Below are 13,555 nucleotides of genomic sequence, written 5' to 3'. Positions count from 1 at the left end.
GATGTCATGGCGTGTTGTGGTCGTTGGTATTTTCGTTATAAATGATTTGTGTTTCATTTTGGTCATAGTCGGTATCGTTATCATTATTCTCGCCATCACTACTGTCAGTACTATCATTATCATCATTATTATCATTATCATCATCATCATCACCATCAGCACCACCATCACCACTACCACCATCATCGTCTCCTATATTTGCATGTTCACCATAACTCATTATCTTGCAATTTCTCACATTGCAAAGTTCCACTTGATGTCATTATAGGTACCATCCCTATTATTAGTCTAACTACATTAACAAAACACGATTTTCATTTTTCCGTTTTCTCTCTTTATATGCTCTGTTCGCAATCCGTTGGAGGAGGAATTTAAATAAAGATTCGGTTATTCTTCCATATTACATCGAATTCTTTGGCTTATATTTTGAACAGAAATTTAGTTTATAATATTATATTCTCTCGCCATAAAGTAAAGAATGGTATTTTTATTTATGTTGTGTTAATTCGCAAACCGTCACTCCCAATTCGTGATTCGGGAAAAATCCTGATCTATATCTCTCTCTCTCTCTTTCTTTCTTTCTTTCTTTCTTTCTTTCTTTCTCTCTCTCTCTCTCTCTCTCTCTCTCTCTCTCTCTCTCTCTCTCTCTCTCTCTCTCTTTCTTTCTTTCTTTCTTTCTTTCTTTCTCTCTCTCTCTCTCTCTCTCTCTCTCTCTCTCTCTCTCTCTCTCTCTCTCTCTCTCTCTCTCTTTCTTTCTTTCTTTCTTTCTTTCTTTCACTCTCTCTCTCTCTCTTTCTTTCTCTCTCTCTCTCTCTCTCTCTCTCTCTCTCTCTCTCTCTCTCTCTCTCTCTCTCTCTCTCTCTCCTTTTCTCTCTCTCTCTCTCTCTCTCTCTCTCTCTCTCTCTCTTTTTCTTTCTTTCTCTCTTTCTCTTTCTCTCTCTCTTTCTTTCTTTCTTTCTTTCTTTCTTTCTATCTCTCTCTCTCTCTCTCTCTCTCTCTCTCTCTCTCTCTCTCTCTCTCTCTCTCTCTCTCTCTCTCTCTCTCTCTCTCTTTCTTTCTTTCTCTCCCCCTCTCACTTACTGTCCCCCATCTCTTTTTCTCCCCCCCCCTCCTCTTCCCCCCCCCCCATTTCCGAGTGAAACCATTAACAATTATCGAAATCAAATTTCTATAAGAAAATCGGCACGGATGGCTGCCATATCGAGAGTGCATATGAATGAGTCAGATTCATTGATGATTTTCTGACGTAAACATTAACTGTAGCGACAATTTAGAATGAGGTTAATAGTTTTATTGGAACCTAATACCGATCAAATAATTGCCTATTGGATTTTTAAATCGCTCGGAAGAATATTAATAGAGTTTTTTTTTTTATTGTGCAAGAAACCTGCAAATGTCTGATCAAAATGAAATCCAAATAAACTATTTTTTTTTTTATCTCTTATGCCATAAAAATAGGTAAATCAAATCCCGCTACCTTTTTATTCCGATAAAAGCATAAACACCACCTTCCATTCTATTATTATTAATATTATTTATTTTTCTTGATGACGCAAATCAGTAAAAACCTCCGATCTTTTTTTCTTTTTCTTTGATATCATCACTTTAAAATGTATATAGCCTTAAGCACTGAAATCACGCTGTCACATAGCAACAATATAAAAAAATATATTTTTAACTCTTCTATCAACGCTTAAAATAACTTATCTTCACCATTAATAATTCGTGGATTAAAATTCCATAACAAACAAACCCCCCAAGAAATGTTTTCATCTTTTATATCATGACTCCAACAGCATAATCGTCACCGCCGCTTCACCACAAAGGACTAACCTACAGAGTGTGTGTCACGAGTTGGGGTTTTACCTTCGTGTTTAACCCACAACAAACTAACATTTTTGTAACGGTATTTTCCTTGAAGTCTACAGTACTTAACGTCTGTGTGACTCCTGCATGGCGTTACAACAGCGAGGAAACTGTTACTGACACGCTCTTGTAACGGTTTGAATATGCAGTGGAATGATGAGAGGGGAGTGTGGGAATGTGAGTTAGTGTGGGTATGGAAAGCGAGTGGGAATTATTAATGTTGTTCTGTTGAAGCTGAGAATATATTTTAGATTTATGTTTGATGTAAGTTTCATCGGATGACTAAGAAAAAGGCTTAAGAAAGAAAGTATGAAGTGACGAAAATATATGTGTGAACCGACAACGAAAGCGTAAACGGGAATATCTTTGGAGAAACCGTAACGGATGTGCGGCGGGTGTATCGATCGAGTTCCAAAGGAGAAGAATCATGTATCTGATATTATTATTTTAGTTGCTATATCGATATTTAAACGAGATGGAACGAATGAAACGAACCTTTACACGTGCATTCCTTTGGGGGAAACCGTAACGGCTACACAGTATATCGACCGAGACTAGAACGGTATTACAAAACAGCTCTTTCTGCCTCCCCGTTACGAATGCAAAGGGAACAATCGGGTTCGCTAAGAGCTTTGTTGGGTGTAATGATCCCAATTCCTTTCCCTCTGTGTCACCCTGTAATAGTTCCTCCATTGTGACATCTCTTTATTCCAGTAAGTTGTTGCTAATCGTTTTATAATTGCGCTTTCTTCCAAGACCTTTCTCAGGATGTCGACGTGCTGGGTAATGTTTTGCGTAATGTAATCAATGTTATAGAAACAACAATGTGTCTTTGTATTTATTAAGAATCTGTAATATAGTTTTATGGCCTCTAACTATTTCTTTCCTTATGTATATAAGCAGTATGCATACATAAACAACACTCCTCAGCCTAACTGCTTATACCCTTTTAAAATGCATTACGGCAGAGCGCTTGCACCTGCTTGCTTTGACTTTAGTAAGCTACATTACTCTTGCTTTTGTACTTGGCAATGCCCAGCTGCTCTCCGTCAGTCATCAAGTGTAGCTGCGTGACATATAAAGCTAATTATCAGAAACAAATACATTGAAGATAAACACAAGGTGAAGTGGATCCAGAGATACACGAAAACGTTGTGTTTATCTAATGTATTTCCTCAAAGTACCCGTTTCACTATTCATTTCCCGCGGTTGTGCATTGACAACTGAAAGTTTCATATTATAAACGGAAATTGCTTGATGACTGCGGAACCTCCCTCCCGCCGGCCATGCCTCGGCGGCCGCCCTTCCCGCTCTGTCCTAACTCCCGCTTGAGCCCGCGTGTCGCCCTCTCTTGCAGCCCTCCTGGACACCCTAGCGACAGCCACAGACTCCGCCAACTGCCCCGGCAAATGCATGCATGCCCTCGCCGCCCTCATCTGTAACGATGTAGTGCAAGGGCCAGGCCTCTGTCCTAACCCCGAACACAAGTGCTGCCGACCCAAGAGCAGTGCCAAGCGTCCTTCAGGTGAGGAGTCTGCCGCAGCCGTCGCCACCGTCTCTTGCAGGAGTGCATTATCCTGCTACTAACATACGCGCTGTGTTCACATGCCTGGCAGCCAGACCTTTTCCGAGCCGGCAGGTGGACGGCATAGCGTCGGTAGATAGACTAACCCGGATGATTGGACAGAGCTTCGTGCCTACTCTTCCTCTGTGTGTGTGCTGTAGAGAAAATGATACTTTCACATATTATATATACATATATATACATATATATACATGTATATATATATATATATATATATATATATATATATTATACTGTGGTTTCCTATGTCTTGTATAAATGTATACATGTATATGTATGTGTGCAATAGTACTCCATCTTCTGTGAACTAACACTTTTAACACTGACATCCAACTATACTTTGCATGAAGAAGACTAACAACTTGATTTACTTAATGGAATATGTGTTACTTAGCATGATCCTAACTCTTGCCTTTCCTCTGTTAACACGTCCACTACTAATCCTTATCAAGGGGAACGGTAGCCTTCCTCCTGCTGTCTTGTCTTGTGTGTGTGGAGCAGAAGCCCCTTGTAGACTGTCTCGATACTTGGTTGTTGCATCGGCTGTTCAGCCAAATGCATTGCAAGTGTTATTTCTTTTATCCATTACTAGAATTCGTAAAACATTTTTGATGGTTTGCTAATCCCCACTTCTGTAATATATATATATATATATATATATATATATATATATATATATATATATATATATATTTTTTTTTTTTTTTTTTTTTTTTTTTTTTTTTTTTTTTTTTTTTTGGCAGCGCGTGTAAGTTGATTTTATCTTCCATTTTCATGATGTTAATTTTGTTTTTTTTGTCCTAATCTGTATGCTATCTTGTATTTTACAGGTTTATTGTCAGCAGTTGATTTTGTCTTTTACTTTTTTGCTTTGTTTATCTTAATGTATGTTACTATTATATTTATTTTCAAATATATATGTGTTTTGTCTACTTTTGAACAAATCTCTACACCATGTGGTTCTCTCGCGTCCTCCAGGCGAGACGCTAACCCCGGGAACCGACGAGGAATCTCTTGTTACGGATTCTCTCTTGGACACGACCGAGGACCAGAATGCTGAGGTAAGAGAGATTGTTTTGTGCAACGAAAGAATGCTCGTTTACGTCTGTCATGATTTTTTTTTTTTTTTTTTTTGTCTTTATTGCTGCCGTGTTTGCTTCTGTCAACCTGGTAGACTTTTCTTTTCTTCTTCTCTTTTCTCTTCTCTTCTCTCCTTTCTCCCTTTCTCTCTCAGTCTGTCTATCTATCCATCCATCTCTCTATGTGTCTATCCATCTGTCTATTATTAATCTTCGCTTAGCTTATTGTGTACGCCTACCACTCCACATAAAATGGATAACCTCCCTCACATTTGGGCGGCCTTCTGGCCGTCTTCCCCCACGGCAAAAAACAAATCGAAAGCAGAATCAGAATGCGCACCTTAACCGTCGACCAAACCTCCCTTGCAGACGACGGCGGTGACGGAGGGGCTGTTCACTTGGGGCGGACTCGTGGATGATGAGGAAGGAGCTGAAGGCGGGAGCGAGGTCGTCGAAGGCGAGACCCTCACCAATGAACCTCCTACAGAGGAGACACCCTTGGCCGAGGCGACCGTGGCTGAAGATCCTCTTGTGCCTGAAGATGAGGAGTTGAAGGAGGAGGAGGAAGCCGTGAAGGTCACCAAGGACGAAGGTATTCAAGACAAGGAGGCTGAGGAAGGTGTTACCGAGGCGGCGACCACAACGACAGCGGAAGCACAGGCTTATGCTCCGTCTAGCAGTGAGTGTTGACCAGAAATTGCTAACACACCTGACTATCATTTCTTGAAAATGACAGACAGATGTATCTGGCCCAGCTTAACTAGTCAAGTTTTTTGTTTTCCTATTATCAACTCATATCTTCGTAATATGAATTTTCTCCTGCGAGAACAGTCCCATCTGCTCTTTTATTTACGATATCAGTCCCATCTGTTTTGCTTACGATATTAATCTCATCTGTTGCTTACGATATTAATCTCATCTCATCTGGTTTTGTTACATCAGCCTCACCAGCTCCCCTGTTTACAATAACGACCTTGTCCGTTCTCACCCTTGCAATGCTAGTCTCACTCATTCTTTCATTTGCACTGACAATTCAATTCGCTCCTTTCTCTCGCGCCAAATCCAGGTCTGCGCGTGTGTCCGGGCGTGTGCGTGGCGAACCGCATCAGCCAGTACTGCGAAGCGACGCTCGACGTGAGCGAATTCTGCCGCACCGGATTGCGCTGTTGCGTGTCGGCGGATCTGTTCTCCGACGTGGACACTCCGCCCAAGGAGTTCGTCTTGCTCAACCCGAAGGTGAGTGGGCAGTGGCGTGAGGGACCCTGCGGTAAGAATTAAATTGGTTGTGGAGGCGTTGTTGTTCCTGGTCATCAAATGCCGTGTTTTCATCATTTAGTCTCTTGGTTTATGTATCACGGTTTATTTTAATCTTTCATACAGGACTGCCGATGTGTGCGATATGATATTTAGCAGCATGGTATAGTAAGTCACTCTACATCTCTCTTTCCTCCGAAGCAACCCGAGCAGCAGTCCTCGTCTCCGCAAACAGAGGCGACGACGACGACGACCACCACCACCACCACCACGACGCAGCGCCCGACCACGACCACGACCCCTCCGCAGCCGACGACCGTGTTCACCCGCAGCCCCAATGGCTCCGCGACTTCTGACGCGCTCAGCACGATCCCTGTGGAGCGTCGGTGCCACGGCACGTGCGTCGCCTCCTTCTTCGGCTTCCTGTGCGACGAGATCGACCGCTCGCGCGAGTGCCCCCGCGGAGGCAAGTGCTGCGTCACCAAGAGGCATCGTACCAAGCCCACGCCTCCTGAGGGTCGTCCCCCACGACCGGATCCTACAACCACGACGACCACGACGACCACCACGCCGCCTCCACCTCCTCCTCCCGCCTCCGACCCTGAGTATGCTCTGCCGCTGTGCCCTGGGACGTGCTTGCCCTCCATCGTGGCCTCCTTCTGCTCGCAGCCGTCCGTCATCGTCGAGGCCTCCGGCTGCGACGAAGGACACTTCTGCTGCGACAACCGGGCGGAGGAAGTGACGCCTGCCAACGTCCCGCCGCCCCCCTCGCCTCCCCGGCGACCTCCCCCTCCCCCTCCAAGGCAGCCCCCTCCGGAGCGTCCTCCCGTCCCGCCCGCATTCCAAACGCTAGCGTCGCTCTTCTCACGCCCACCGCCGCCCACCAGACCGCCTCAGCCGCGCCCGCCTCGCCCGACCCGCCCTCCCGCACCTCCTCCACCCCCACCGACGACCACCTCCACCACGACTACGACGACCACTACGACCACCACAACCACCACGCCGCCGCCGCCGACCGAGGCTCCCGACCTGCGCCCGGAGTGCCCCGGGACCTGCATCCAGCCCTTCCTCTCCTTCACCTGCTTCGGTAAGGACCCTCTCGCCGCCGCCGTCAGAGAAATCTGATTTATAATGACCCATGATTTAGCGTCATTGGGAATTTAAGAGATGGGGATAAAATGGGATGATTAGCATGAAGAGCAACAAACTGCTCATTGTATTTCCTCTAAAAAAAATACCATCACCAGCTTCCATTCAAAACAAATTCTCTTTGTATTTTATTTTCGTTACGACCTCCATTTTTTTTTCATTTTAAATCCTCCTCCTCCTCTCCTGCATTTTATTTTCCTTATAACCTCCTCTGTATTTGATTTTCAATTCCCCCTCCTCGTATTTTGTTTTCGTTACAGCCTCCCCTTTCTTCCATTCCTAATCCTTCTCCCCCTTCCTTTCATTTCGTTTCCCTCACAACCTCTTCTTCCTTTCATTTCTGATCCTCCTTCTCCCCTTCTCTCTTGCATTTTGTTTTCCTTATAATCTCCCCTTTCTTTCATTTCTAATCCCTCCCCCCTCCCTTGCATTCCACTTCCCTTACCGCCTCCTCCTCCCTTCATTTCTGACCCCCTCTGCCCTCTTCCCAGGCAACGCCGAGATGACGGACGTGTTCAAGTGCAAGAAGGACAAGACGTCGTGCTGCTCGCCCAAGTCCGCCCTCAGGGAGCTCATTCGCCACGACGAGTTCCACAACATCGCCCGGAACGACACGGCTTGGCGACCGCCCTACGACCCTAATTACCCGCAGCCGCCTTACGGGTCCCCGGGATACGAGCAGCCCTACGACCCTGCTTATGAGCGACCGCCCTACGAGCAGCCTCCTTACGAACAGCCTCCCTATGAACAGCCGCCTTATGAACAACCGCCCTATGAACAGCCTCCCTATGAACAGCCTCCTTATGAACAGCCTTCTTATGAACAGCCTCCTTACGAACAACCGGCATATGAACAGCCTCCCTATGAACAGCCATACGAACGCCCGGCCTTTGAACGCCCAGCCTACGAACAGCCTCCGTATGAACAGCCGCCGTACAACAAGCCGTACCAACCTGAACAACCCTACGAGAGGCCGTACCCAGTATCTAATGTCACTCAAGGTAATGGAACAATTCTGCATTGACGCTGTCGATTGACTTCTGTCGGCAATATATAAACTGATTAATAATGGGCAAGCAACTATTTAAAAAATGTGTCAAAGAAGCAATATGAATAGTGTAATAGCCACGAGACACTGAAAAAACTACACCTTTCAAGTAAAAGATAATCCTAAATTCACTTAGAGAAACCAAACCGCGCGACCTTTCCTTCCTTCCCTCACCCACCCTTCCACACCCACAGCCACGCCAGTCATCCGAACCACGAAGGCCCCGGCGAGGAGCAAGTACATCTGCGGCTTGAAGGGCACCACCGGCAGGGAAGCTCGCGTGGTGGGAGGCGAGGACGCCCTCCCGGGAGAGTGGTGCTGGCAGGTGGCGCTCATCAACTCGCTCAACCAGTACCTGTGCGGCGGGGCGCTCATCGGCACTCAGTGGGTGCTCACGGCGGCCCACTGCGTCACCAAGTGAGTGCCCGCCTCGCTCCTGCTTTCGCTTGGAGAGGCTGTCCCTTTCCTGCTGTTCGTTGGTTCATCTGGGCAGTTTGTTTGAGCAGGGGATTCATGGGCTAGTTTTCTTGGTCAGTTTAAGCCCCGTAATATTTCCATATCTTCAGATTTATCATTGTTGTTATTATTATTATTATTGTTGTTGTTGTTAAGCTCATTATGATAATATCAGTAATGATAATAATCATTGTTAGTATTAGTATTATCCTTATTATTATCATCATCACAATTAGCATGATTATCTCCAATCACTAGCATCACCTCCCCTTTCCCCCCCCAGCATCGTCCGCTCCGGCGACGCCATCTACGTGCGCGTCGGCGACCACGACCTGACGACCAAGTTCGGCTCGCCCGGTGCCCAAACCCTCCGCGTGGCCACCACCTACATCCATCATAATCACAATTCTCAGACGCTCGACAACGACATCGCGCTCCTGAAGCTTTCGGGCCACGCCGAGCTGAAGGAAGGCGTGTGCCTCGCCTGCTTGCCTGCGCGCGGGGTCAACCAGGTAGCCGGGAAGAGGTGCGTCGTCACTGGCTACGGGTACATGGGCGAGAGTGAGTACGGGCGGAAAACCGTCTTTCTTTTTTAGTGAACCGTTCAAATGTGATTCTTTTTCGTCTGTTTCTTTCTCTCTTTGTGTTATCTAATGGTGCCAAGGGTCCTTGCCTTTTTCTGTAGGCAGTCTTTACATATGGAATACATAGAGCTTGATATTATACATACTGATGCTGGTACAGATGGGTTAGTTCAAGCACAACCAAGTTTGATAAATTTTCATATGATGTATCCATATATATATATATAGATAGATAGATGGATAGATATATAGATCTTTGGTAGGTTAGTTAGATAGACAGAAGTAGACAGACATAGGCAGACAGAGAATGATCACAGACAGACAGACAGATACTGATCTAGATTTATATATACATATACATAAATATACATATTCATATACCTATACATAATATAGGTAGATAGCGATACAGATTCATATAAGTTGGTATTATATGAATATGAATTGATGCTGATATAAAGATATACATTTATATCAATATATAGATATATATTGATATTGATATATCGATATAAATTTAAATTGATATATGAATATAAATGGATACTGATATATAGATACAAACTGATAGTGATATACAGATATTATATATGTAGGTGAATGTAACTCCTATCCACATTAAAAATCGGCATTATAACATAATTAAAAAAAAAAAAAAAAAACTCACAAGAATTAAAACAATTTTTGGAAGCAAAACAAACACTAATATTACGACCAATACCAGTGCTATACCATACACCCCCAAAAAATAATAACAAAAATGTTAAAAAGATAAAAAATAAAACTGCCTTTCGTTCTGCGTGCAGCCGGACCCATCCCTCTGCGCGTGCGCGAGGCGGAGGTCCCCGTGGTTTCTGACAACGAGTGCGTGAGGAAAATTAACGCGGTGACGGAGAAAATCTTCATCTTGCCTGCGTCGTCCTTCTGTGCCGGAGGAGAGAGCGGCCATGATGCCTGTCAGGTGAGTGTCGTGGCGTGCATGGTGCGTGCTTTGACATTTTCTTTTGTCCTTGGCTGGGGTGATCTGTGGCAGCTTGTGTGTTTTTTTCTTTGAATTAGTTTATACTTGATATGCTCCTATATAAATACGGACTTTTTTTTATCATTTACTGTTCTATTAGAACCTAACAGAGGATAATTTAAGGTTTTCAGGAGTATTAAATATAGCATCTATGATCACTTGTTTGTGAAATAAATCTGAACTTGTGCTCGAGGCTGTGCTGTATTGCTAGTGATAACTCTCACTTACTGATTCCAATAGGGTATTAGGACTCTGAAGTTTGACTTCATCAAAGCGTGTTGTGGAAAAAATCACATCCAAAAGCTGTCACAATTATGCTTCATCTACGGTAAACATCGAAAGTCAGCAAAACATTCATGAATGTTTATATGAATTAAAGAAAATAGTTCACTGTACTCACTGTTGTCGGGCGAAAAGGTAGTTATTAAAATAACCACCACCCTTTCACCTGACAACAAATCTTTCCCTCTTGAGTGAAAACATCAGTTCTCTTTCATTCCTTACTTCTTGGAGACGATCTTTTTTTAATATCACGTTTTTTTTTTGCTTTTCTTTTCTTTGTGTTCTTTTACACCCTTCGTTAAACCCACCCCTTTTCGACAGGGCGACGGAGGAGGTCCTCTGGTGTGCAACGTCGACGGGTACTACGAGCTGAGCGGCCTCGTCTCCTGGGGCTTCGGGTGCGGGCGGCAAGATGTGCCAGGAGTCTACGTGAAGGTCTCCTCCTTCATTGGCTGGATCAACCAAATCATCTCTGTGAACAATATTTGATGACTCCGTAGTTGTTGAAATGTGTTATTATTTTTATTTTTTTATATAAGTTTCTTCCTGCTCAAATTTATATTTTTCGGGTATGGGTGATATGATAAAAAAAAGGTGTAATGTCCGTCATATGCACAAATTGCGTTGCCTATTCTTTCTTCTTGTGAGAGCAATAGTCTAAAATGGGTGGAAAGTGAGGCGGTGTTTCGGGTATGTCCCAGGTTATACAAATCTTTCTTTACGCGTACCTTGATAATTACACGATATAGGTAACACAGACACCGCTTTACACGAACATTGGCTGGTTGGTATTGCGTGTCCACATGTACTCATTCTAATGGGTATCTTGTACTGCGCATATACTAGGTTAAATGAAATACTACCCTTGGTTAGGCAGATTCTAGTTTTGATATGAAATTGGTTAGCACGTGGCATATCAAGTGTGGAACCAATCAAAATAACTTTTCGGTTTACGTGTAACATGATTGCCAACACCTTGGATTACTATACCTTATTTACACGAAGACTGTAAGTACACATACCATGGGGTTACTTCATGCTATTAGTTTATGTTCCATTGTGTATCTTGCACTTGTTCGGTTTTCGTGAGGCCTATTTTACACGAGGAAGACACAGCGGACTAATAGCTTTGTTTCCATGGCGTGCATTGACGTCTGCGCTGGTTGGCTTCGGTTTCGACAAAGGACGGTGCTCTTCAGCTGAGAGAACGGGATGTTTCAGTGATTTCAGATGATCCTTAACCGCCTGGAATGTCGTGTTGGATCTCAACTCTGGTAAAGTGGTATATGGCTAACTTCACACTTATTTCCACACTAATAATTGAATTTTTAAAAAATGTTCAAAGAAAATTCTTATTGTAAGTTTAGAGATCTTCATTGTTGAGTGAAAAGGAGAAAGCTCAAACCGTGGAAAATATTAGAAGCCATAATAATCTGTAGGGGTTAGTGATTTTCGTTGTGTTATTTATTTATCTTTAAGTGTTACGTGCCAGGACGGTGCTTACAAGACAGACCTGCTTTTCTCTGACTGTGCTCCTAAGACCGTGTTATGTAGACGATTTTTGAACACTGCGAAAAAAAGCAAAAAGTTGTGCCAGTGACTGCTCAGTGAGTAGTTATTCAACATGCCTTGAGGACCTACTGTTTATATGGGTATAAAGACGAGCGACAAGACGTGGCGACGAGTACTACCGAAAAAAAGTCTGTTGCTAAAGCCTGATAACCTGTTACTGATGGCAGTTCCTTCCTCTCACATAAAGGGCCTTATCTTTGCACCATATGGTCTTGAAGTGGCATTCGCGTACAGAGGTAATTAATACATGTTCTCTGTGTAGTTTTTAGTTATCAGATCTATAATTCTCGGATAGTAGATTAGAGTAGAAGTTTGGAGATGCAGAGGGAAGTCCCATATTGGAGACGTACTTTGTGTCCATTTTACATGTTCATGGTATATGTGTGAATATGTTCCTCTTTTGTTTATTTATATTGACAGTTCTGAATGTCTCAAAAATCAATAGTCATCAGCGCAGGTAATTACGGATTTTAATTGTACATGACTCGACTCCGACTATTTATTGTGTTCTAGAACCAAAGACGTGTCTTCAAAAGACATTATATGTTGACGTGAAATAATAAATATTTAAGACTCTTTTCCTTGGACTATCATTTACTATTAGCAGTAAGAAAATTATTTTCCCGACGATAATGATTAAAGACAGACTCGACTTTCCTTTGAATATATATATATATATATATATATATATATATATATATATATATATATATATATATATATATATATATATATATATATATATATATACACATATATGTGTGTGTGTGTGTGTATACATATACATACATACATATATGTTATATGTATATATATGAATACACACACACACAATTATATATGTATTTATGTATATATATATACATGTTTGTATATATATACATATATACATACACAATGTGTTTCTTGTGTAGACATAAATACAATTGTCTGATAAGAACAAGAACAGCTTTTCACAAATGATAACAGAAAGACTTCATCTGCCAACATAACTGACTCAGAAAACAATTGTGACTGAAACCTGAATCTCTTACGGTGGCAAACATATTCTCACACAGACACTATCGTAGGAAAAAAATGCAATTGAAAAATTTAGCACTATCTAATAATACTTCAACTGACCAGTTTAATTTCAGTGACAAAATTACTTCATCCATGTCCATTTGACTGACGATCCTACACGCAATTTTGATGCCTGACAGTACTGCCTCTGTTCTAGTATTACTATTATACTGGATATCTATTTATTATACAAGACGCGAAACATCACCTTCTGAAAACAATACATTCACCGCTACTGATTCTGCTGGTTAACTTGATATTAAATACAAATTATTTACATGTTGCTTCACTGTGACTGACATTAACACATGGACCCAAAGACAATATTGCAAATCCTTTGTGTCCTTCAAACCTTATCTACTGATCATTATTTTCTAATGAACTAATCTTTACGAAAAGACTACCACTGGCACTATGATAGAGATCTCTTACCCAATACAGGTATTATCATGGATTTCCACAGTTATGATACAAACTCTTGCGACATTGATATACTGAGAAACGAGTATACTGACAACCCTGGTATTGCTGACATTATACTGCTTCTTGACTACCACTGATACTGTTAATGTTGTTACAATGAACATTGCGTTTTTG

General features: G+C 42.6%; 1 protein-coding gene across 1 annotated transcript in view; it reads left to right on the top strand.

Annotated features, from left to right (window-relative positions):
• Positions 1 to 12,474, top strand: part of LOC125030816 (protein masquerade-like) — a 33,921-nt gene extending 21,447 nt beyond the window's left edge. Inside the window, exons 3-11 of the mRNA XM_047621126.1 lie at positions 4,430 to 4,512; positions 4,900 to 5,209; positions 5,597 to 5,766; positions 5,986 to 6,871; positions 7,425 to 7,934; positions 8,176 to 8,398; positions 8,721 to 8,998; positions 9,828 to 9,982; positions 10,646 to 12,474. Of these exons, the coding sequence (XP_047477082.1) occupies positions 4,430 to 4,512; positions 4,900 to 5,209; positions 5,597 to 5,766; positions 5,986 to 6,871; positions 7,425 to 7,934; positions 8,176 to 8,398; positions 8,721 to 8,998; positions 9,828 to 9,982; positions 10,646 to 10,813 (2,783 nt within the window). The 3' untranslated portion in view covers positions 10,814 to 12,474. The remainder of the gene's footprint in view (positions 1 to 4,429; positions 4,513 to 4,899; positions 5,210 to 5,596; positions 5,767 to 5,985; positions 6,872 to 7,424; positions 7,935 to 8,175; positions 8,399 to 8,720; positions 8,999 to 9,827; positions 9,983 to 10,645) is intronic.
• The last annotated feature ends 1,081 nt before the right edge of the window (positions 12,475 to 13,555 follow it).

The sequence above is a fragment of the Penaeus chinensis genome, chromosome 11, assembly GCF_019202785.1.
Source record: "Penaeus chinensis breed Huanghai No. 1 chromosome 11, ASM1920278v2, whole genome shotgun sequence".
NCBI lineage: Eukaryota > Metazoa > Arthropoda > Malacostraca > Decapoda > Penaeidae > Penaeus > Penaeus chinensis.
Note: the sequence above shows the minus strand (reverse complement) of the source record. Positions and strands in the feature narration are given on the sequence as shown.